Source organism: Tigriopus californicus, chromosome 1, assembly GCF_007210705.1.
Source record: "Tigriopus californicus strain San Diego chromosome 1, Tcal_SD_v2.1, whole genome shotgun sequence".
Classification (NCBI taxonomy): Eukaryota; Metazoa; Arthropoda; class Copepoda; order Harpacticoida; family Harpacticidae; genus Tigriopus; species Tigriopus californicus.
Window position 1 is genome coordinate 15,641,827 of NC_081440.1, and position 24,998 is coordinate 15,666,824.

The 24,998-nt window shown below is 43.8% G+C and overlaps 2 protein-coding genes across 2 annotated transcripts in view; both read left to right on the forward strand.

Annotated features, from left to right (window-relative positions):
- Positions 1-1,019: 1,019 nt before the first annotated feature.
- On the forward strand, positions 1,020-3,830 carry LOC131877739 (uncharacterized). Its single transcript, XM_059223510.1, has 2 exons — positions 1,020-3,037; positions 3,541-3,830. Exons 1-2 carry the CDS (start codon positions 2,719-2,721, stop codon positions 3,735-3,737), a joined length of 516 nt encoding a protein of 171 aa, XP_059079493.1. The 5' UTR covers positions 1,020-2,718; the 3' UTR covers positions 3,738-3,830.
- Positions 3,831-12,039: 8,209 nt separating this feature from the next.
- Positions 12,040-24,998, forward strand: part of LOC131881873 (uncharacterized) — a 27,563-nt gene continuing 14,604 nt past the window's right edge. Inside the window, exons 1-4 of the mRNA XM_059228866.1 lie at positions 12,040-12,658; positions 14,483-14,673; positions 15,197-15,740; positions 15,928-16,025. Coding sequence (XP_059084849.1) covers positions 12,571-12,658; positions 14,483-14,673; positions 15,197-15,740; positions 15,928-16,025 — 921 coding nt within the window. The 5' untranslated portion in view covers positions 12,040-12,570. The remainder of the gene's footprint in view (positions 12,659-14,482; positions 14,674-15,196; positions 15,741-15,927; positions 16,026-24,998) is intronic.

The following is a 24,998-nucleotide window of genomic DNA, read 5'->3' on the forward strand; positions in this document are numbered from 1 at the left end:
GCGGCGAAGAAGACGACAATTGGCCCAACCATTAGCGTATCCCTGACAAACCGTTCACTAAAAAACGTTTTTCTTGTAAATAGTAAGACAGCCTGTCTAAGGCTATCAAGAAGAGAAGAACTTCTTCAATGAAGTGGTGGGCCTCCAAATCTGGAAGCTTGTGGGCGCTCTTTGGCCTTTTGGTTTCTTGTTGAAAACAAGGAAGGTGGCTTTAAAGCCAGACCTGGGGTCAAGCTCATACATAAGATTTCTACTCATTTTTCGTATTTCATAACGTTATTTTTTTCAACAGCATGTGAAGCTCTGAATCAATCAACTTCAGAAAGATTTCAGTCACTTGCTCCCTGATTAGCCATAGAATGAACTAAGAAATTGGGCAAAAGCAATGAAAAATGGATTTTTTTTTGGTCTTAAAAATGGGCGATCCGGACAAAGGCAACATTGGCATTAAGAATTGATATGGAAAATACAACTAGCAGTTTAGTTTAAGATTGTGTATGATGCTTTTGTCAGTTAATGTATGTTAACTTGTTATGGATCTGGTTTGAATCAACAATTTTAATAAGCATCTCATGTAGGTATTTCACTGTCTCTCTTTTCTTAACCAGGCAACTTTTTTAAAAGAATAGATAACCAAGCACCAAACTCATAAGAAGCAAAAATTGGCTAAAAAGTGCTCACATCTATTTTACGGTCTTATTTACGTTAAGGGCGCCAGGGTGATCGCAATATTTATCGCATGGCCGATTGATTGTCTCACGCACATGGCAAATTGACCGATGACAAGAACTTTGAAATTGATCACAAGAAATGACAGTGAAAAGAACTACAACATCAATTGGACATCAAGTTTTGGTGAATCTCGAGCTAAAATTTCGCAATCCCAATCCATGGACTTCTAAAGATACGGACTGCGAACGGAAGCAAAAATTTCTCATTTCCCAATCCGTTCACTTTAATCAAAATGAGCACCTCATGCGACCACAAGATCTGGTTGAACTTGGCCAAGTTTGAGCCCAAAGGTATGCCTAGGGAACGTTGGAGATATGGTCAAAGTTATGTAGTAAAGATTACATAAAATTCGAATTTTCGGCCTGCTCTTGGTCAGCCACATAAGCTTTTGACACTGTAACTTTGAAAAGAACCACTTTACAATTAAATGATGAAAAACGACTTGCCTTTGTTGATGAGATCTACGTTTCTTATTTTTCTACTTTTTTCGAAAAGGGGCTCAGAGTCGCTATGACCAAGAGCAGGCCGATTTGGCGGAAAGTTCGTTGCAGTCCACATCTCTAGAGGTCCGTGCCCAACCCCACTATTACCTCCTGAGGATACGAATAAGTGCTTCATATTTATACTAAGAACTGTACTTTGTTAACAAAAATCCGGGTACATAGAGAGCATTTATTTCAAGTATGCACATACGAGTAGAACTATACAGTACAATTCCAGCTCAATGTAAGCAAACACATACCCTCATATCTCACGAGTCTGAACCGATCAAAGATGTCATAAAAGATCCACTTCTTTTTAACGTTCTCGGGAACCGGCAAAGTCACATTGACAAAGAGAATAATATTCCCTTCGAAAACCAGGAGGCAGTGTCATAACTCATTGCGGAGCTCGTCAAGTGAGTGACATGCCTCCACCGACAACCGTACAAACCTTCTCATGTACACACACACCATCATCCTCAACCACACGGTTGTCAGACAAAGGATCTAAATTAACGAGAAATAAAAAAGAACCCTCAGCACAAGTCTGATGAGCAAGTTGTAAGTCATTGATATGTGATGAAGTACTTGTCAGATACGTATATCGTCCACCACGCTGTTGCCATGTTCGCCTTTGTTCTACTTCGATACCTGCGTCAAAGTGCATGATCCCGTGAAGAAAGGAGTTGATGTAATGGTATGTTAAGATTTGAGCTAGACCACAATATGCAGAAAAAGGTACTGTAATAATGACATTCCTTGAAAGAATGCCATGATCAACAGAGGGTTTATTTCACAATATCACTGATTGTGTGATTCAATACGCACCATTGGGACTTTTTAACAAAAACATTGAAAATACTCAAGCTTTTTTGCGATATTTCAGAGACCCTGAAAGACTCAAGTCATGCTTTGATGATTAAAGTTTGGAATGATAGTTTAAACTTTTATATTCCGAAATGGATCCAAATATCTGCAAGGGGATACTGACGTTTATCAATGAGCAGATAGAGATGAAGCAACTGATAGTGAAAATGCTCAACCGGTAGTGACTTCCTCAAGCCCGTGCTCGATTTCATCCGTTATTTTTCTACTCATCAAGTTGAAAAACTCTAACTCTAAAAGGAAATTTTTCTTATGGGGAAAGAATAAATCACTATCATTGTTTCCGTCTTCCATTGGTTAATATTTTGATATTTTTTGTGCCATTGTGTGTTTTTAGCCTTTCCAGGTCAATAGGCCCAGGTATTTTGTATTTATGGGTGGGGAAATATGTCGGGCGACATCTTAGAGAGGTAACTTGTTTTGTTCCGAAACATATTTCCTTTTCCTTATGCCAATAAGAAGAACCTATTTAATCCAAGGCTAAAGTCTAAACGCTTTATTTAAAAAAAAACTTGCTCCTTCACTCAAGTATCCATACCGAGCATCGTGCTGGTTTGCATATGTCTTTCTTGGTGGTCTCTCATGTGGAAAGGCAGGCCCAAGCCCAATTAGGATCGAGATGAACGAACCGTTATTTGACATAAATAGGGATTCCCGTCGCACTCGAATCATCAGTCAATTATTGAATATGATGCAATCCAGAGCTTCTATCATTGTCATTTCGGCCAGTTTGTTGGTCTTTGCCCAAAGTGCCCATGTCTCCAAGCGATCTGACGATCTAGATTTCGTCGTTGTGGGCGCTGATGACAGCACAGACGATTGCCCATCCACCCCGTTCACACCCGAAGAGTGCTTGGCCTCCAACCCTGGAGCCAAACAATGTGTCAATTCGGTGGCATTTGATGGCTGCAATACGTGTTGCTGCAATGATACCCCAGGTGAGAGGAAACAAGCAATTTGCTACGAAAACTCGACAGTCTTTGTACGCACATATCCTTTGGAATGCTCAACTATTTCGATCCATTCCACTCCCAATGATATCTGTCCAATCTGTGTCGAGACGAAAATGAAAGAATAGCAAGCGGAGATTTCTTTTTGCTTGGTTTTGGCTCTTTGGTTGCTCGTGGGCTCGTTGGCCCTAGCTAAGAGCTCGTTCCCTGGAACGTTGTTTTTCTTCATCACAAGAAACATACACATGTTGGACGAGCCTTGTGTAAACCAAGATGAAAGCTAGACCACCCTGGTCTGACTTTGGTACTTTGCACTAGGCCATCACAGCAATTTTCTTCCTTCATCTTGGACTATCCTTATTTGGAATGGAATGGAATTGCTCCACGAACAAGTCGTTGCTTAGCCAGTTGACCAGAACCCTGGTGGCTTTGGATGGGTTTCTAAGCTTCTCTTGTCAGTTTGATAAACAATCATTTTCCCTTTGTTCCAGTGGACAGCAAGGTGTGCGGTTTACCCAAGAGAGTGGGTTTCGGGAGAGCCAGCCTCTACCGGTGGTTCTTCAACGGTGACCATTGTGAGGAGTTTGTCTTCAACGGAGCTCATGGTAGTGGAAGTCGAGATGATTTGGTTGGCAATGAAAACAACTTCGCCTGCAAAGAGCTCTGTGAATCTACTTGCTCACCTTGAAAGCCTGTCAGCCTCCAGATCGATCATTGACAAAGCATTTGCCTGTATTTATGTAACTTATATTTCTTCAGCCCAATAAAAGTTGTCCTCAGAGTCAGAACACAAGAAGACGAGCGTTCAATCTATGTCTGGTGTCCAGTTGGTGGCAAGAAAGACAGAAAGAGACAGAAAGAAAAGAAGGAAGGAAGGATGGAAGGGGGTATGTTAGTTTTGGTTTAGCTGATCCATCCACTTCCCAATGTTCCCAGAGCCTCCAAGCCTCCAGTGGGAAGAATAACTTTGGTGGGTCTCAAGTCCCTTTCACTTCCTCGAGTGTCAATGTTTGCTTTCAATTTTAACCTCATGCCCATTTCCTTGGGTTGCAAGAGAGCTCTTCTTCGACCGTCATCAGAGAGCTCTCTACCTCGTCATTCCGCACTTTTATGAGGAAACTATGCAAGACCAAGACCTTGATGGGAGGGCAATTTCAAGATCCCAAATAGCTCTTCCCATGAGCAACCATGGAGCTCAGTAATAATCGTGCATAGCTCTTTTTCGTTTAAACTCGCCAAAGGTAAACATCTGGGAGAAACGGTTGAAAAATGAATGACCCTAGGAAGAAATTGATAACCCTGGAGGGTGAGACTAACAATTTATCAACAAAAAAAAGCGGAGGCGGCTAATGGACACGCATTTGAGGCCGAAAGAAGGTAAAGAGGCAGACGGGGCGTGATAGTGGAACGTACGAAAAGGATGCCCGTGCTCCCTTTTCCCCAATGGGTAATGTTCAAGAAGGTGAACCGATTAAAGGAGGGGTAAGAAGACTAGCAGGTAATGCCTTTCACACCATTTGACTGAGTTCATTCTTGGCAATGGAAAACTGCCTCCAAAAGAAAGTTTTTGAGAACCGAATTGAAGTCTCTTGTAATTTGAAATGCATTCCATTGTTCTTTCGAACACGGATGGAGTGCAAGTACGTACACAAGTGCTCCCGTTATCTCTACTTGCGGTTGTCCTGCAGGAGCTCCATAGGGAGTTTAGAAAAGTATATCCACAATCTTGAGTTCATAACATCATCTAATTGTTAGCTATTCTGTACGTTTCTTTTTCATGTAATTTTGCCTTCAATTCTTATCCTTGAAAAGCGACATTCTTCGTTTGCCATGTCTGTCTACCAATAACTTTCGAGTAAACACACAAAAACGCAAAGGCTTTGATCCAGAACCCACACATAGCCTCTAGAGCCCCTTTGAAAGACTCGGAATCCAAGCTAATCCTCTCCATCAATATTTTGAAGGGATCCACCGAAAATTGCAAGCTTATCCATTGAAACCACCCTATCATTCTATATCGGAATTTGGAACCAAAGGCGATCCCATCCATCCATCCATCCATCCATCCACCCATCCATTCATCCATCCATCTATCTCTATCGAGCGAGTTGAGGAATACAAGCAATAAGGGTAGCTGCATGCAGCTATCCTAGAAGTTACTGTTGCGGTTGTCAGACTCGAGGCCGAGCTCCATCAAACGGGGCGAATAAACGGGAAAGCCAAAATTGAATGGATTTCAAAATCAATACCCAACCGTATTTTCGGTAAGCCACCAAATGTTCAACGGTCGTCGGCGGTACCGGTCCACAGGACTGTGGGCAAGTCGCTTCAGGGTGACTGGAGCCCGCTCTTTGGCCAAGAATGCGAAACATTTTCTCTCCCTTCTCGTTTTCTGTGCGGATGTGTGTATGGATGAGTGGAACACACTTGGCCATTTTCAATCTGGACGGCCAGCTGCACTGTACAAGTGGGTACATTCTAATGGTCCGATAGGGGTTAAAGAAATACCATCTTTGAGGGATGAGGTTGGTTTGGGTGGCGAAATCTCGATCACGCTGAGGCTCATTCATCTTGGGTCTTGAGTCTGAGCGTGTGTTTGTTGCAAACAAAGCACCCAAAAAGAGAAACTTTCCCACTCCAAACGAGGATGGCAATACTGAAGCTGGACAGAGTGGGAACGGAGCTGAGTCCATTCACATAGCCTTCTGAATTGAAGGCCAACAAGAGTCATTTGGCTGTTGGTACAATCAATTCATTTTCACTTCGATTGCGTGTTGGAGTTGCCATCTTTTTACACAACAACAGGGATTTTCACTTTCAAACCTGACAGACCTTCTCGGCTTTTGGGTCTTTATTGGGTGGCAAATTAGGCTCAATTTACTGGAAGTCCTCTTCCCTACTTTGGCTTAGATAAACAGGCCTGCAGTGAGGTGACAAGTAAGCCAAATTGAACAGGATGTTGTGTTTATTGATGGAAGCCTACATTGATATTATGGGCTCAGTCCTAGAGATGCAAACTCAAAAGCTTGACCGATCTATGTATAATATCTTATAAAGAAGAATGGAGTTTTGTTCTCAGTTGCTCTTGAAGCATGGAATTTCGGCCTTTCTAGTTTTGATGACACTCTGATAAATTGGGAAGATACATCCGATCTTTTGGACCTTCTCCGAAGAATGAATCAAGTTCATCGACAATGAAATATTTTGCCCAATCCTTCAAGTCTGATTTTTCAATTGCCACGGACTAGAGGGGAATCATCAATTTGCAAAACTTCCGATTTTGGGGAAAATCTGATTGTGGAATCGAGGGTTGTGATATTACCAGGATACCGAATACCAGATTGAAAACGGAATTTAATGTAAAAAAGAAAAACTTTTCCCTTGAATGTATCTTACTAATTCGCGTTCATGAACGTCTGAACTTTAATTGTGGTCTTAATCCCTAACATAGGAAAAAGTGTTTCTGGGCTTTTTAAAAGCATGATTTCATTTCCCCTTAAAACCTCGACCATATGGCTTTATTCTCGTTTGAAGCCAGAATAACAATTTGACCAATTGTGTAACGATCGTAGAATTTGAAAAAGTAATGAAACAGAAAAAAAATAATGAGAGACCCACTTTCGGGCCTGAAAACGAAAACTCGAGAACATCGAGCCTCACTTCCAAAAAATCGAGAGATTTCAAAAAGTATGAAAGTCACTAAAATGACGACGATGTTGATGAGAATGATTATGACAGGGACTAGTTTTGAATCAATATGACTAATTGGTAATCTAGGATGGATTTTAGATCCCAAGGTGGCCCATAAGTTAAATGGTTTGTTTTCATAAGGAATACAGGCAATTATTAAGATCAAAGATCATTGGATATGGTCAAGACCTAGAATCCTGCTTTGAAAATCCACGACCAGGATCGGGATTCCGGGACGGGATAACCGTTTTGCAAACACCAATCTCAATCAGAGCTTCCCTCGTTTTTTGTACGATCTCTTGCTCTTGGTCGAATGTACCTTGCTGGAACGAAAGTGGTTCCATATGTTCCCTGTTCCATTGAAGTGATCCATCATTGAAGTGGCGAAGAGAGAAATGATACGTGAAGGAAATAAGGACTCGCCTGGCCTCCTTCAAGCACCGCCAAATGGATTAAAAGAAAGAACCCTTCTCACAAATGGTCAGGGTCATCATGCCCTGTTCTCTTTTGCGAGATCTCGAGAGGGGACAGAAGTTGCATCTTGAGAACAATCCAGGACGGGCATGAGTGCGAGGCTGGTAATGGTCCTTCGTTTGGAATCTATGAAGCCTGTACCTCATCATCATTTCATAACTAGGTCCATTTCTTGGCCGTTGATTCCCTTTAAAGTCTCTTTAGGAACAACGAAGGATGAAGAGAAAGCTCAACGGGACTAACTGACTGAGGAACTCACTAACTCAGTGAGTGAGGGTGTGAGTGAGTGAAAGCTAGCTGTTGGAAGACTCTTTGGGGATCTGGGTTGATGGTTACTTACTTGGCTGATGGTGGGGGATGAGGTTTTCTTGCTCCGAAGTCGTCTGTCTTGTCTGACTTCGGCGGTGGGTGCCACTGTGCCTTTTGCCCGCAGCCCACAAGCTCTGTATTAGGTTGAAAGAGATTTCAAGTTGTATTGATATTAATGAGGTGTTTTGCCGGAATACTTTGTTACGTACCACCCCACACTCACTCACTTGCTAGCTTGCTCGGCCGCTCGCTCGCTTGGTCCCACTGTCGGCCCTGGCTGCCAACAAACACAGCCAATATCCACCATTGTTTGTCATGTTTTCCCGTTAACTTTCTCGATGAATGAACCTCGACAGGCAAATGTGGTCGGAGTGAGGAGGAGTGAGTTCCAAGAGGCGTTTCATTTACTATTTTTGCTAAGAGGCTATTGATCCATGATAATCAAGAAGCTGAAGAAGGAAGACTCTAGTTGGATCCCTCCTCAAAGCAGTTTGGGTGTGCGTGTATGTGTGTGTGTGCGCGTGTGGATGTGTTTCTGGGGTCTCTTTCTTTCTTTTTCTCTTTCCCACTCAATAGGAAAGGCTTTGGCTTGAGGGAAGGCGAGGGAATTCCTTTAGAACATATCAAGTTCCTCATCGAAAATTCCTCCCATTTTGAGGGGATTGAATGGGCCGAGGGCGCCTCCACCAACACCAACGAAATTGGTTTCCATCAAAAGCTAAAGACTTTGCTTGGACTCTCTCTTTGGCGCCTCTTGAGAGGAACAACAGAATAAGAGGCAACACGCCACGAAAACGATGACGACGATGGAGCAGAAAAGGAAGAGGAAAAGGAAGAAGAAAGTGAATGAAAAGACGTTAAATTTGATGAATGATCTGCGCCCGAACTTCGCGTATTGTATACGTAGTTCTCCGTGATGACGATCGACTCCGACTTGGCGCCAGTTGCTCTCGCCCCTCCGTCCGCCCTGCTTTCCTCCCGGAGGGATTATCGTGGATCACTTCCCTTTTCAAATGGACCAATCTTCCGGTCCAACTTGATCAACACCACGTTAAGCTCACTGGCCATTTTCCGGACTTGACTTCTTGCTTTGTACCTGACTGGTTCTGGACGATAAATTGGTTTTCGAAGCCTAATGCTTCATCTTGTCCACCTAATCAAAGTCCAGCTCTCGTTGGAAGTTACTTGGATCCTAGCGTAGTACAGCTGTTGTTTTTTGTTTATCAAAGAAGAAGAAAGTTTATTTAGTCTTTATGTTTCCACTGAATGAAAGTACACTTGTGCCATGCCGAAGACGGCCATGTTTACAATACTTTACCCCGTACTTGATGTATCTTCATCTACGAAGGTCTCGAGCCGGCAATGGAGTGAGTCCCAGTGGAATAATTTCAGGCATTCAAAGCGTTCTTGAGCCAAGGGTTCGCAAATCAAGTCACCCACTCCACAACGGTTTCTGGCCTGTTCTCTCTTTGGGGATGTGTGATGTCAAGGAATGGATCCAATGGTAAAAGGCCAACCAGACTTAAGATGACGACCTTGCTTTGAATGACTAAAAAATCATGATAGCTATGTTTTGATTCTGATCCACGGTATCAACCAACGTTTTACAAATGAATGAATTGTGTCACGTCTTTGATTTCTTTCTTAGACAATTGACCTCAATGATTTTTTAACGGAGCTTAGCTAGTGTAGAGGCCAACCTATGTACGTCTTAGCTTGAAATCGAACTAGTCATTTTCCCTAAAGTACACATACCTTCTGTTCTACGTTCGTATTTAATGAGCAATGCTCCCAACTTTCTTCAGGAAAATGTCTGCCTCCATTTATAGCCCTCAGATCGATTACCAATGTCCGTTTGCGTACCCCAGAGTAAAAGGACCTAAAAGGACCTAGAAGAACTGAACGGTACTGTACTGTACTGATCTGCACAGGGAAGTGCAGTACTAGGTGTCCCCGCCTGTTCAATAATATCATGCCTGTTGTCGTGTCCAATAGAGCATTAGGTTCTGAGGGGAGTTAGATGTGTGGAGCAGAGAGAGGTCTCACGTTGGACAAATTAGGAAACAAGACCCATTCCAGAATTAGAAGGCTCGTTTCCTTCTCGTTCTCCCATCGGAAGCGATGGCAAGCAATCCGGGGTGAATTATCGGTTCCATTAATGAAGCACCAATTAGATCCGGGAAGCCAAGGTAATCTCGCAGAGCGATCACGAATGCCTCGGATGAAAAAGAACGTGTTTCCGAGCTGATTTTTGGCACACTTCAAATTAGAAATGGTGTCTCGTTCAAGCAGAGCAAGAAATGAAAGACAGAGAGAGCGAGAACAAAAAAGTTTCTCACCCAAACGTACAAGGCTCTGTAGAGACAAACGAAGAGAGACGGCGAGCAAGAGATTCATCATCTCCGTGAATGGACCATTGTTTCTTTCTCTTCAGGTTTTAAGATCTCTGGTTTTATCCAAAGATCCATCAGCTCAAGAGAGCCCTCAAGATCCATCGAGAAAGTGGGACACGAACCAAGCGAAGACAACCAAGAACAGAGGAAGAAGCAGTTGTTTTTTACACAAAAGCTGACGATCAGCAGCCTCGTACCTACACACCCTGGTGAGTTTGGCAAAGTTGGAAACTTTAGCCGGAGGTGTTTCAAAAGATAGCTTCACAAAATTGAGCCCTTCTTTTGCCTTATCAGTTTTCACTCAGCTCCACAGTCGGCTCTTCAACTCGAACTCGGCTTTGGTGCCCTCTAATAATGAAAATCTACCATCCAATAACTTCACCCATCCCTGCACTTGGAAGCTCTTTATTTCGGCCTCTGCAATTTTGGGGATGTGTCCCAGTGGAACCTGACGACAAACGAGGATCCTACTCTCCTGAGTTGATTAATTGGTCCATAGTGATTATTATGCCTTCTGAGAAAGCCGTTGTACCACATGTATGATCATCCTCGAACTTGGTCGGCTTTATCAAGTACTTGGCTTTATGCATTTCAAACAGAGGACGGAAGTAATGGCAATTATTTTTTGAAGAGAGTTTCAACCCTGAAAAGAGCCGTGGCTCCAGTTGATAAGGAAAAAGAGCGAGTTGTTGCGGGCTCGGGTTCATCTGGAAAGATGAAAGAAAGGTCTTTAAAGAGATACTTGAGCAACAATTGCTCTTTGGCTTTCACCGGCTTCCCTCTATCTTTGGTGCCCCAAAGGAATACCCGGCAACCCCCATCCTTGGGTTTAACCTGGTTTTCTCATTACCACTACTTCCACGGTCCATCGCCTCGTCAAGCTGTCCAGGCTTCGTGCAACCATTAGTAACCACACCTCGCAGCCGCACAGCCTCGTACACCGTACTCAGAGTACAACAGAAGAGTGAAGGTGGAAAAGACCAAGAAGGAATTGCCTTTGCGCGTCTAGGTTTAAATCCAGGTTCGCTCAAATGAAGACCGTTTAATCCAAGGTGGAAATGGACAACGCCAGCGTCATCCATCCATTCATCCACCCATCCATCGAACGGCACTTGGGAGTACGCACGAGTACGTGTTACTGAAGGTGGGAGAGTAGCCAGTGTGTATGGCGTTGCTCTTGGCCTCTTTCATGATGAGGAGCTTAGGCCCTCGCTTGCACTGTTTCATCTCGTCTCTAGAGATCTCTCACTTTCCGAGCATCTCGCCCTTTCTTTCACCGCTAGCCACATTAGGAACGAAGAGGGTTCCAGCCTAAAATATGCCTCTGCTGTGACATATTTCACCACTACAGCCATATACCTTGACACATAAATTCGTTCCACTGGGCAATTCCACTTCTTGGGATTGGATTTGATCCTTGAATAGTCAAAGCAAACACGTTTTTAGAATGCCGGAGTATGCTAGGGCTACCAATGCTGATATGGAAGGGAAGGGGGAGGGAGAGTCTCAGATGCGATAATGGAAGTATTGTACACATTAATGGAGCTACCTTGGTTTCGGGATTGATGGTTGTAAAAGCAAAATACGACACGGTGTACAATGATGAACCATTCACCATGCACATGACTTAGCCTCTTGAGGGCTTAAAAAGTGAGCTAATCAAAAGCACAATACCATTTGAGCGTTGCCTCAATTGTGCCTGCTTATATTCTAGAACATGAAGTGGTTCCAGTCGAGTATTTTGAAAATATCAAGCGTCAATTTCCCGTGATTAAGATTGTTTTTGCCGCTCGTCTCCCATCATTTCATTTCATGCCTTGAAAATGATTAGTAAGCAAACCTAACTTTCCTGCCATAGATTGCCTCTCTTAGCCAACAATGATGCTCTTCATTACTCATCCAAGGGCCCTTAGGATTTGAAAGCCGTGTTGCCTATCAAGACATCAAAGTGTCGGAAAGTTGATCCACTTGGAGCGTGTGGCAGTCAAGGCCGGGCCAACATGTATCATCAACTAGTAAGCGCACACAAACACCTGTGCAGCCAGTTACACTGTACATACCTACATGACATACTCTCCGAATGGATGCATTGCTTCTAACAGACCCCGCTGAAGATCTGACGCAAAGGACACTCGGCACGTGCTTTGTGCGGTAGATCATAGCTTCACAAATCGAGAACACATGTCAATGTTGAAGCCATCGAGGTCACAATAGGATGATCCTTTGGCTCGGTGTTACGATCCATTCTTCTCAATTGTTTTGCAAGACTCTCTACTACACGGTTTTTTTTAGCCTTTGGGAAGTGAGATCCCCCCTTCCAGTGTTTCCAAACGGATGCAGTAGTCTGGGCCGGGTGGTCCGACGGTGCTGGTGCTCTATCTTTGATTGTGCTGGACTTGAATAATTCTGTCGTTATTTTGACACAGAACAAGAGCAAGACCAAGAGTCCCTCGCCCAGCAGCCTTCATTCTCAGTCTGGATGAGCGAGAGCGTAAAGTGGAGTAGTAATGTGATTATACCCATCCGTTTGGCTGAAAATAGAGCGAACAAGAAAGACCCGAGAAAAGTAGAGCTAAACGTGGAAAAGAAGAAGAGCTCTTTGCACTCAACTCATCAGCTTTAAAGCCAGCAGACGGGAAAGTTGAAGACACCACGATGGGAAATGTTCAAAACAAAGGCCAAAAAAACGAACTGACGAACTTTCAGCGGAGAAAACTGAAATATGACTTCTACACATTTTTTGGTGAGTATCTGACTTGAAGTTAGCTCAAGAGCAAAAAGTGAGTATTGTACATAGTATATCTATCATTTTGACTGGCCTCCCTCTTCCATCAATGGGTAGAGGCTGAGGGCGGAGATCAAAACGCTGACGTTGATAGGATGGGTATGAACGGCCTTATGGGTACGTCAGACCGTTTGGCTTGAGGCAAGCCGTTAAAAGAATGGGCCATTCATTTGGAATAGACAATTGCATGCAGACCCAAGGGGAGAAAGGTGTCTGTCACTCTCTCAAAAAAAAGGCGCTGGAACAGTGGAACACAAATGCGATTACTTGTATTTCCCACCTTGAGAAGAGCGCCTGACACCTGAACAACCTGTAGAGGAGGATAGAGGAAGATGAAGTATCACATCGACAAGACGGCGTTTTAATTGGAATATCAGAGGAGAAACATTTGTTATTTTCTAGTAGGAAATTGTCGCCTGTCTAGTAGGTCAAAGACATAAAACAACAGATTATCAAATTTTTCCCAATTGCATATACTTAAACAAATTAGATAAGTCCTCGAGTATTAGCCGTTGTTGAGGTAAGATTTAATTGGTGTCAAAACTGGCAAATCGACTGTTCCCTATATATTCAAAAGCATACCTGGCTCTCCAAAGATCCAAAGAGTTCATTTTCAATTTCAAAGACCCCTTTTCAAAGGAATCATCACTATTCAAATCACTCAACCTTCGCAGACCTCTCTTGAATGGAGAATTTTGTGAATTACACGTCATCAAAAAGTTCCATTTGAATAAAAACAGAAGGATATATCATCCCCATAGAGTCGCAATGGGATCGTAAGAGTCTGGGTAAATTAATTCAATGCCGGGGAAGTTAGTAGAACGGGGAGAAGGATGAGGAAAGTGGAATGGCCCCCGCAGTCCCACAATATACTATACACATACTCAGGAAAAGATGTGTGTGTGTGTGAGAGTGTGTGTGTTTATACACCAACCCCGAAGAAAGCAAAAAAAACCCAGCCTTGAACCAAAGTATTAAACAAAGAGAAGGCAGAACGAGGAACGAACACCCTTCTACTCACTATACACTACAGTGCAGCGTACATATGGATGGCGGGAAGGATGGAAGGAACAACTACTGGCACTTTTTCTGCCTATCTTGGGTGTTGGGTGCCTACTCCTTTATCCAGATTTGGTGGGTGGGAGTGGAGAACAAAAGGAGGAGGAGGAGGAGGAGGAGGAGGAGGAGAGTGGAAATCTGGCTGAAGCAGAACAATTGAAAATTGAATTTCACCAGATATCTCCAGCGACGAAAGCCCCTTTTCTCTTCCCATTCCTTGGCAGACAAACAGACAGACAGACGGTGAACCTTCCAGTGCATATCCGACCTAACCAAGGCTTAAAGGGAAAAAGTTTTGCTTTGGGTTTACATTGAGATGGGTCCTCTGCATGTGAAGTTGAGATACAGCTTATGCAAAGAATGATATTTTATCTCCATTCAAGGCACCCAATGCTTTGTCACGAGACAGACAGACAGACAGGCAGACGAACAACATTAAGAATCCAAACTCGGATGCTTTGACACCTCCTTAAACATTAATAATGATTGGAGCGTGTTAGCTAGGAATCAACTACAGCCTCTGGCAAATATAGAAGATTTGTACACTAATGTCAATCAATGACTCGTGGATATTCTCAAATTCAAACATGATCGATCCTCTAGCTCTGGTCTTAGTCTACTACGTATGGTACGTGTGCATTCAGTAGATAAGATTGGAGTAGCTCGGCGAGGCCTTTTTGATATCAACTCTTTGCCCTAAAAATGATCCAATTTATCCTTCAGACCTAAACAACGACGGCTTCCTCACTTACAATGATTTCCTCTGGGCCAAAGACAAGATTTGTTACATGAGTGGATGGAAAATAGATTCCCCCAAGTACAAGATAACCGAGGCACTCTTCCACGAAATTTGGGACTCGCTCGTTCAAATTGCCGACATGGACAAGGATGGGAAGATCACTAAAAAGGAATGGGTATGAGTAAAAAAAGGCATCAAACACCTTCATCACAAAAAGAGACCCCTCCCCCCCCAAAAAATGGCCTTGAAGATATATATGTTAGCAAAGTTAACGTTCAGGAAAATGGAAAGTCTCTCTTTTATCCAAACAAGGCGTTTATATCGAATTTTCTATTTGGCTCAGATATCAGTTTTTATTTTATTTTAGATAGGTCCATTTTTAGCTATAAATCATTTGGTGATGGGTTTGATTCACTTCGGTGACCTTTCAAAGTTCGTCCTTTTTTAAACATTTATTGCCATTTATAACAACTCAAGTGTACTATCTACTCATGTGTTGAATCAAAAGTCAAAGCGATGGTTGTTTCACTTTTCAAATCTCCCTCTTATTGATACTCTTGCTCGAAAATATGGCGACCAGTTTTAGAACTGTGGTGTTTATTTAGATAGCTGGTCAAGATTCAAAGGCTAATATTCCACTTTGGAGGGCAATCTACCCAATGTCAACTAACTGGACTTTCTATGTTCCCTCTTTTAAGTTGGCTATGTGGACCGTGTACAAACGCGAGATTTCGATGGGTGAGGAGAAGCAAAAGGATTTCCTCAAGACCGTCTACGACCATCAGAAGAAGAGGCAACTGAGCCCGTCGTTCGCCAACCATTCCGATGAGCCTAACCATCCGAGCGTGAGGTCTAACCGATCCAAAGAGGGTCCATCTCCCGCAAAGTCCACTACCCCGAATGGAACCACCAGGAGTGCTGGCTGGAAAGCAGGAGGACAATCTGAGTCGGATCACCACCACCACCACCACCCACAGATAGATGATGAAGATGACTGGCCTTTGGTCTTGGATTCCGATGAGGACAGCCCGAGTCTCTTGACGAGAAGACGTGAAAAGAGTCCCCCTAATGGGACGGTCAAAGCCACCAAGGACCACGAGGAAGGGGACCACGTGTCACAAGATTCGATTTTGGAGCAATTTGCCAAAGACCATGACCACAGTCTCAACCTGGACAGTACCAGTCTGCCCAAGTGGCTCTACAAATACCTCGTGTTTCGATTCAATCTGTTGGACCGCACAGGTACGGTTCACGAACAACATCAGATTACATAGAAGTTGTATCATAACATGAGCAGTTGATCAGGAACGAGAATGAATGAATGATGATCATGTCAACTCGCTGAAACAGTCTGATGGATAGTTGAAGGCATACTGCATGCACCTCTTCTTGCGCGGCATTTACTCAATTTAGAGCCTTATTTTCCCAGGTGACAACGTTATTGACACCGAGGAATTTGAATACGTGCTCTCCGAGTTCGGTGTGAGTGAAAGGATCGCTCGCCAGGCATTCACCATCTTTACCGAGGTAAGTCCAAGATCGAGTGGATGTGTTGGTTTCCAGGGTATTTTCCGAAGAAATGAGCTTCCTTGGAATCTGCTCTACGTACATTGCATCTTGTTGGAGGGATCGATGGTACTAAAGATTGCGATTTCTTGTATGATAGTCAGATTGAACATGACCACATGTATTATGTTTTTCAAGCCCTTAACGTTGGTCACATACTAGTTTATAGGTTTTTTGTTTGATCTTGAGCGTTTCCTTTTAATTCACGAGCATTGGCATTATTCTTCACGTGAGTTTGACCATGAGACTGACTTCAAACGTTCAATCTGAAGAGAATCATTCTCCAACAAGTAGGACGGGACGTAAATGTGTTTGGCAGGCCTTTTGATTCAGTAGTAACTCCCGTCTTGGGTGTTCTAGATAGATAAGACGTGAGTTACTTTTGATGAGAAAAAGAAGAAAAAATGAACTCAAAAAAACCTCCTTCTTCAGAGCCCCCCCTCCCCTCCTTCGACCCATATCTGCTGCTCTGTGGTAGTTTTAGCCTTGTGCCTAAAAGTCTTATTTGATTACGAAAGTTCTGGTCGTCCTCTTTGGTTCTCTCATCGTTCTCTCCATTCTGGCAAAGTTATATTTTTCATTGGGTCTCTCACTTGGGTCGATGAATTCCTTCAAATTTATCCTCGAGATCCCCTTCTCGCATTGCTTCTCGGTGCTCTGTGGGCTCTTGGTGCTCTTGGGTCTTTGAGAGCATTCGTTGGTTGGCAATTGATGGAGTGAGGGAGGCATTGTATATTGACTTAACAAAACTTGACTTCTCGGGTGGACTTTTTCTTTGGGTTGTTTCAAACGAGTTCAATTGCATTCCTGTCACGGAGACGTGGAACGAGCGTGACAATTCACCTGACACTTGAAAGACTTTTTAAAGTTGTTCTCACTTCTCTGTCAAAGAGTGAAGGAATCCCTTTTTAACATCCCTTAATGGCATTTTCCTCCTCCTCCTCCTCCTTCTTCTTCATCTTCTTCTTCTTCTTCTTTCGATTCCAATTTCACTTGAAGCCCAATTCCAACACTGGGATTCGCTCAATCGCCTGAGTGAGCCCATTCCTTTCCATTGGGGACTGCCCAAAAGATGGTCCAAGTGAGCTCACTATGTACGCAAACGAAGGGAACACAATGGACCTGGAAATTCATTCACCAACAAACCTGATTAACTATTACGCAAGGACAGCTCTCTTAATTGTGTTCTCAATTGAGGCCTTCAGAATGAATTTAATGCAATGTAACTGGAATTGCTTACAGACAATTGCCCACGTGCAGGCAACATTCAGCACTGCTCTTGAAATGTGGCAATGTACATACATTACTTTGTTCCTTGGGCACTCTCTGAAGGTGATATTTTTTCATATTTGACTAACTTTTTATACATCTCTTGAACGCTTTCTTAGGTATAGAGACGGATAATTCTAATCGAAATACACCCATTAAGATCCAACCGATGACATCATCCAATCGTTATGAGCCGCACACTTGTTGCAGAAGATTATTCTTTTTGAAAGCTCGGTTCGCTTACAATGGAATCATTGTCCATTTGCAGTGAAGCATTTATTCAGCTTTTCTCGAGACACGTAACCTATAGGACTTTAGATGACTATAGGACGCTTTAGATGATAAACGATTGTATGCTCCTGCACGCCACACATCGTTAGAAGGTGAAAACGCACACTTTGTCATGAATTGAGGGGCATGGAAAGTGATTATCCGTTTCGAAACATGCAGTCAAATACGTATTTCTTTCTCCGGACCTCTGTCCATTTTAGTCGTAATTTTGATTCATGCTTTTCTATGTCTGTTGTCATACAATAGCAAGACCACTAATTATTGACAGGGATATGTATGAACCTATGAAACGGGTAGGTGCGTAGACTTGGCGGATTCCTTCGTGGCCGTACTTTTGGTTAATCCTTACACGCTTCGGGCCATGTTTTTGTGTAAAATAGGCTTATTTCAAATGAAAGCTCACCCGACAACTTGAAAGAATTGTCCGCTCTGCACGATCTTGTCGCTGATAAGAAACTTATTTATTGGGGAAATGTCAGGAATGCTGGGAGATAAACTGACCATCCCCCCATGGTCGTCGTCGTATGTTTGTGATGTGAGTTAGATAGATAGACATGTTCAACAGGATAAAAGCAAAAGGGAACGGGTCCAAATTCGACGAGCGAGCGAGCGACCGACCGACCGACCGACCCAAAGCATTCATTGCCCCAACCAGGGAACGAACGAAGGAACGAACGAAGGAACGAAAGTGGAAAACTTGCCTCAGAGCCTGGCAATGGTGACGAGATCTCGCCCATCAATATCCGGCCCACACTCCGACCCATGCCCAGGATGATAGTGGTTCAAGGATGGGGGAAGAAAAGAGAGGGAGAGAGAAAAGTTTTCTAATTGAAATCGGAAAGCTGAAATGTCAAAAAGTGGCATTCTTGCGCCCGAGTCCGAGCGAAGACTAGCCAATGGAAGGAAGGAAGGACGGGAAAGACGGGACGTGGTCCAGAACGGCAAAGAACCTCAAGAGCTCCCGAGAGAAAGCGAATGGCCTTAAAACCTTTTGAAAAGGCTAAGTGACCAAAGACTTGTCCATCCAAAGTTCCATTCGAGAAAATAAACTACTCAAGAACTCCTCGTTTGGTCGTTTCCCAGATTCCCACGCCTAAGCGAACCACGCGTTCCAAGACAGACGCCATGGAAAGAGAAGGGATCAGGATTGGAATTCACATTCAACATCCGGTAGTCAGATGACCTCGGTTTTGGCAGGCTGAGGCCGTGGATATCCAATTCTCTGCTTGGCTTCAACTACTTACTCGCTCGCCACCAACTTTGCACAAACACTTACGGCGTATAAATCTTTAAAGATCTCTCAGCTCTTCTCAGCCCTATGAAATTGGAACCGCTCACCATCCTCCAGCCTCCATCCTCCAGCCTCCAGCACTACCCAACAACATGGAGATGAGAAAAACGAGCACTGAACCATCTAGAAACTCGAGGATTCGCGGAGTCAGTGAGTGAGTTTCTGAATGAGTGAGTGAGAGATTGGCCTTTGATGTCGATGTCGTTGGGTACACCGTGCAAACCTTTCTCCAAATTATGTTTGAACAAGCCCAAACTTATTACACTCGTCATGGATAGTGTGATAAAGCCTTGTGCCGCCCAGGGATGCACACATGTTTCAAACTTCCTCAGAGTCCTTCAGCAGTTCCGCTCTCACATATCGCAACTCACTAGATTTTTTGAGGGGGGCGAAAATGTTTCTCTTTCATCAAAAACCAAGTTCTTTTACCAATCCCGGTCAAAAGGCAGAGTCCGATGACATGGGGTGTGTAAACGAAAATGTAGAAAGAAGGCTTCTGGATTCGAGGTTCGAAATGGTCCATTCAAGCATATCACATCAACTTCAATACTGCCGAACTTGCGGTGGGGATTTTGATATGCTAATAATGCTTCGGAAACTCAAGGCAACTTCTGTTCCTCTTCTCCTCATATGCGAACTTAAAAAAGAGAGAAACTTTCTCTTGGGTTTCAAAAACTTCAAACTTTTTTTTTGAGATGCGTGTCTTTGAAATTGAGTGTGCAGGTACGAACGAGTACTGTACACAAGTAGTCAGTCAGTCGAGTAGGAGCTCGCCTCAAAGTGGAAAGTGATGAAAAATCAGACATTCCCTTCCTTTTCTCCCCCCTGTCCTCTTTCTCTTCCTCCTCTTCCTCCTCTTCCTCCTCTTTCCTTTGCTTCCAAAGAAGGGGAACAAGAGAAGAGAAAAGGGTTCTTTCTTGCTCCACTTCTCGTTCTCCTTCTACTTACTCTTTCTTCTTCCTCAGCATCCGGCAAATATGGTAAAGTGGCATTCTCTACTCTGGAGGCCAACAAACATGCAACATATGGATGGGCAAAATGAGAAGAGATTTGTTGGGCGTCCGGATGCAACACCTTGAACAGCTATACGTGTATACGACTATATAAACTCGCTTGAGTCTCACCGCACATCTGCACTAGAGCTCCGTGTGCACCAGGCTGAGAGCTTTTTCAAATAGCTGTGAACCTCATCCACCCTCTCTTGAGCGAGTGAGTGTGTGCATCAGGGCACTTTCTGCATCTTCCACGGTTTCAACCCAAAATGCATTTCCATACTCCATCCCATTCCCTTTGGCCGCGGTGGGTGGAGATGAAGCCCGGCTATTGTAGTAAATCTGCTAAGTACATACGTACGTATGTGGGGGAGGACTGATCCAAAACGGCTGACTAACTACATACGTAGGTACACTGAGTTTCTCCTCCGCGATAACGTGGCTTAACACAGATATGATTCAGTTGAAAAAGGACGGCCAAAAGTTGACGTTTGGATCGTACCATCTCGCACAATGTGTGATCCAAGCTTGAGAGGCGGAACTTTTCATGCATTGAGAGCACGTTCATGGAGATGGCCAAGGACAGATCTTCGGTGCTTCAGTGGTCCACAGTAGATTTGAATGAAACAATCCCCTTAATTACGTTGTTGCATCCCATTAATTCGTGATGAGCTATCAAAAGTTGCGGCAAACTCACTTCAATTTGAGACTAGCACATTGTTTGATGCCAGGTTCCCAACCCAACGAGTTGGGTTTCCCTTCAAGAGACCATTGAAGGTCAGTTTGTGTAAAGCCAATCTACATACGTACAAGTACGAGTACATTGAACTCGGCCCATCATTGCCAAGTCCCATAACGACCGCCGGAATTTGGGTCCCTTTGTTCGTCCTATGCGTTCCTTTTTTTCCATCTGGTCGTCTCTGTTCTGAGGAACAATGGAATTCCATTTCAAATGATGCTTTCGTAATACATTCTGAACGCACATACAAGTGGCGGACAAGGGACTTGCATTTCTCAAAGTGCCTGTTGGCCAAGGACACGAACACAGTTCATATACTTATTCGGAATAGGCTGGAACCATAGCAGATCTGGTTATTCCAAGAGCTGTCTGGAGAGCCAAACAGACTATTCGAAACCAACCCCATTTATCCTGCCTGCTACTACCTGGCATATAGTTGATCCCCATCTTTTGAGTGAGGACCTCGGAAACATTTCTCTTTCTCTCTCCTCTTCCCCTCTCTCTCTCACCCTCGAAAATGTGCATGCAAGTTCCACCACCGAGAAAGCCCGAGTGAAGCGTGGAAAGTTGAGATTTAGTTTGCTAAATTAGTCCAAGCCCCCGTTTTCCCTTCTTCCAATTTGAATTATGAGAGACTTGAGGATTAAACCTCCAATTCGGTGGGTGCACATCACAAGCTACCCGTGGAACAGTTCCTCCTCTCCATCCCACTCACTGCTCACGCCTCACTCACCAGTCAGTCAGTCAGGCAGTCAGTCAGGCAGTCAGTCAGTGAGCCGCCATGTTCCCAGAAATGAGGTCTCACCACAAGTGGCTGGTTTAGTGGGCTTGGGTAAGATGGGTATTAGGTGGGCAAATTCAACTAATATTGAGCCCATTTCATGACAATGACTGATGGTGTGGGATTTGGAAATGGTTCCAATCTGGAAGAATTCGGTGTTCGTGTGAAGGGCTGGTTCCCCATGCATGCATGTATGCAATGTATGCATGCATAGTCATGGTCTCGCGGGGATGATGTGCTCAACTATGAAAGTGAATCTCTTTGAACCATGCTTGTGATGAATTTCTGTGCGTTGTCACATGCAAATTTTACCTAACAAGGTCCCTTTTGGTCCCCCTTGGCTCTTTGTGGTTGAACCTTATGCATGAGCAACCACTTTTACTCCCCGTCGGATATGTTTGGTGGTACTCAGCTATTATGGTACGTGCTAGCTCTGGGGCCACCATCACTAGTATTACTACTACCATAGAACCACGACGACAACCATCACCACCAGTACCCACTTCCATCCACCCGAACATGCCATACCACCAAACTGCCTTGAGGCCAAATTAATATTTCCAGGAACAACATACAGCCAGAAATATATCCATCCATTATTACAGTCATAGAGGGGAGAAGGGAACAACAGGGCTAAAAGAAGAATGATGGTCCAATTCCGAAAGAAAAGTTGGAATTGACACACAGCATTTGACAGGTTTGCCAAAAAGAAGATTTCATTGTTTTGACTCAAACGACAAACTATAATAGGTTATGCGTGATGGTGTGTCCTCCACTATCCCGATATATGAAATGTCCACTCATCGAGATTTACAATATGACTGATTGGATTTCGGGTCCAGCCACTTTATTTTTGATATACACTGTAACTATATTACACTACGTACACTGCCAATCTGGACTGATAACACTTTCTTTAAAAAAAAAGATTTAAGTTTTTGGCATTGCTTCTCATAGTCTAAAAAGATACTATAGATTTCTTTAGAATTTTGCCATGATCCTTCGTACTACGGACAGAAAAACTGGTTCTCGTTTCCTGAAAGTGAAGGTGTGAGAACGAGGAGCGAGGATATTGGTGGCTAGTACGCAGTTCATCACTTTTTTCCCTCGGCATTTTCTTCCGTTTTCCTCCGTTTTCAGCAACATGAGAAATGAATTGTGGCTTTCATTTGAACATGCAATACATCCTCTTGAAACGAAAACGCGCTCACCCCATAGGTGTGAGAGAAGTTCCCTTCAGGGGGCCTCGATCACCCTCGGGTCGGTCGTACTTTATGCCATTAACTGTCTGAGTCTGGCAAGACTTGGCACCCCTGACTCTTTTTGGAATGGAGGACAGGAGGGATATTCATTTTCTCTTGGTGTCGTATATGTACCGAATACGTACGGCAGAACACTAGATATAAACAATTCAGTACGTGTGTGTATGTCACTCAGCTCCATCCATTCCAATACGTCAGTTCAGTCACAATTTCATTTTCCAAGCAATCATTGCTCAACTCGAAACTCGAGAGGCAGAAGCCGTCAAGAAAATACTCCATTTTAGGGAGAAAGAGACCCACAGTGAAACTAGGAACTTCTCCGGCAAAGTTTTCGTCTCGTTAGAAAAAGTGGGAACACATATGCTAAGGTCTCTCATTCACTACCTGTGTATGTACACAGAGTCACAGACACATCCTTCCATATTCTCAAGTTCGTCGTGGACTCTGGAGGGAGGGACTTTCATCATCACTTTGTTTGAGAGGGAAAAAGAAGCATTATTTCCTTTGATCTAATATGTACTGGTGGGGGAATACTCCCTCATTCACTGACCTAATTACATGGGAGCACAAATTCAGGTGGGAGATCTGAGAAAGAAAGAAGACAAGCAATGCGGATCTGGTATCTCAAAGATGCCCCTTGCACTAAAGAAAGTACCTACAGTAGTAGTAGTGGTAGTAGTATGTACGCGTAGTAGGTAGAGGAAGAAAAAGAAGAAGAAAAATGAAAGCATCTGTCCATTTTGCTTCGTCCTCTTGGATCGGACAATCCGACTAATTAGATCTACACATGCTCTCTATCTTCACAGATGGAGCACTACGCATGGACCCACTCAAGAGCTGGAACTGAAGGCGGATGAGAATCCTCAAACACGATTGGTCGTAGATCTTCATGCTACTCTGAACATTTGGAATGGGGCCCTTCTTCTTCTATTCCATTCTCTTGATTCATTAGGCTTGGTGGTCAGCTGGAAATGTCTCTTTTTTTGAATTATGAATCACATCCAGGGGTTTCTCTTCGAGATCCAATGCAATCCTTTGTTTCTCGTTGAGAATGCATTATTTTTGCTACAATGCAAAACAGAATGGGAAGGAAGGAATAATTTTGTTTTTATGACACGTCTGGAAGCCTTTAGGGAATGTTGCTTTTTTATTTCAATGTTCCACCCATTTCCAGCCACCTATTATGCACCACAGGGCACATTTCTATGGCCCACAATGGAGCCATGGTCCATTCTCTTGGAAAGTACGATGTGCCCTGTTGTGAAAAGCAATTATTCCAAGGTATCTCGTTGAATGGGGCGTAGTGAGGGTACCGGGCAAAATGATTAATGCCCTGATGATCCGGACTCTGGCGTTGGAAATGCTGAGGTTCCTGCCTCATTTCCTCCATATTTGTTGCTCATCGAGAGATCTCAGAAAGTGGAACAAGCTCTCCTCTGGCGCTTAAAGCTAGGGCCGCCTCCCTTGGCGATCTTTTCATCCAACCAGTAACTGCCAGACGCCTTGGCTGCAATTTTTATGAAGACGAGAGAGAAAGATCGAAAGAGGCCAAAAGCAAAACAGAAAACAAACCAACTTCAAGGGACGACGGGTGTCAGCCTTCGCCGGCCTTTGCTTGATTTGACTTCGACTCTCGGCGGAGTCTTGAAAGCAACAGCCGAAATAAATGGACAGAATTACTCTTTTACTGTTCGGGCCCGTGCTTCCTACCTTCTCTGGTCTCTCTGGTCTCTCTCTCTGCCTTTGGTGCGTTCTTAAACGAAGGAACTCGAGCAGGAAGTTTTTATTGGAGGCAGGCACAATCTAATGGCTTCAAACACGGCAAGAAATTGACTTCTCACCATTGATCAAAGGCCAACAAAACTTTGGAAGGGAGACTGGCGAGGACCAGGAAAGGAATGGAACACGAGAAATGTTGCCTCTCGGTATGATTCATTTCCCATTCATTTGGCTTATGGACAAGATCGTGGACCACTGGCAACACATGGACATTTATTGATGACAGCATAGGTCCGTGATCCCAACTCCAACCCGAGTCCTGAAATGACTTCCAGATCCACGTGAAACTCAGTGAATGATTTTCGATTCGATTCGTTGGGAATAAAAAATAGAAAGCGTATCCAACATTTGAGTGGTCTTTCCATTTTCCGAACGAACTCCAAGAAGTTCGTGGAGTGCGTCGGAAATAAGGGGGGGGGACTTTCTTCCACTTCCTCTTTCTCTGCCTTCTCTTGCCGGATTTATATTCGTAACGTATGAGGGTACTTCAAGCTCGAATGACGCTGCGCTCTGTGCAATAAGGCCATAAG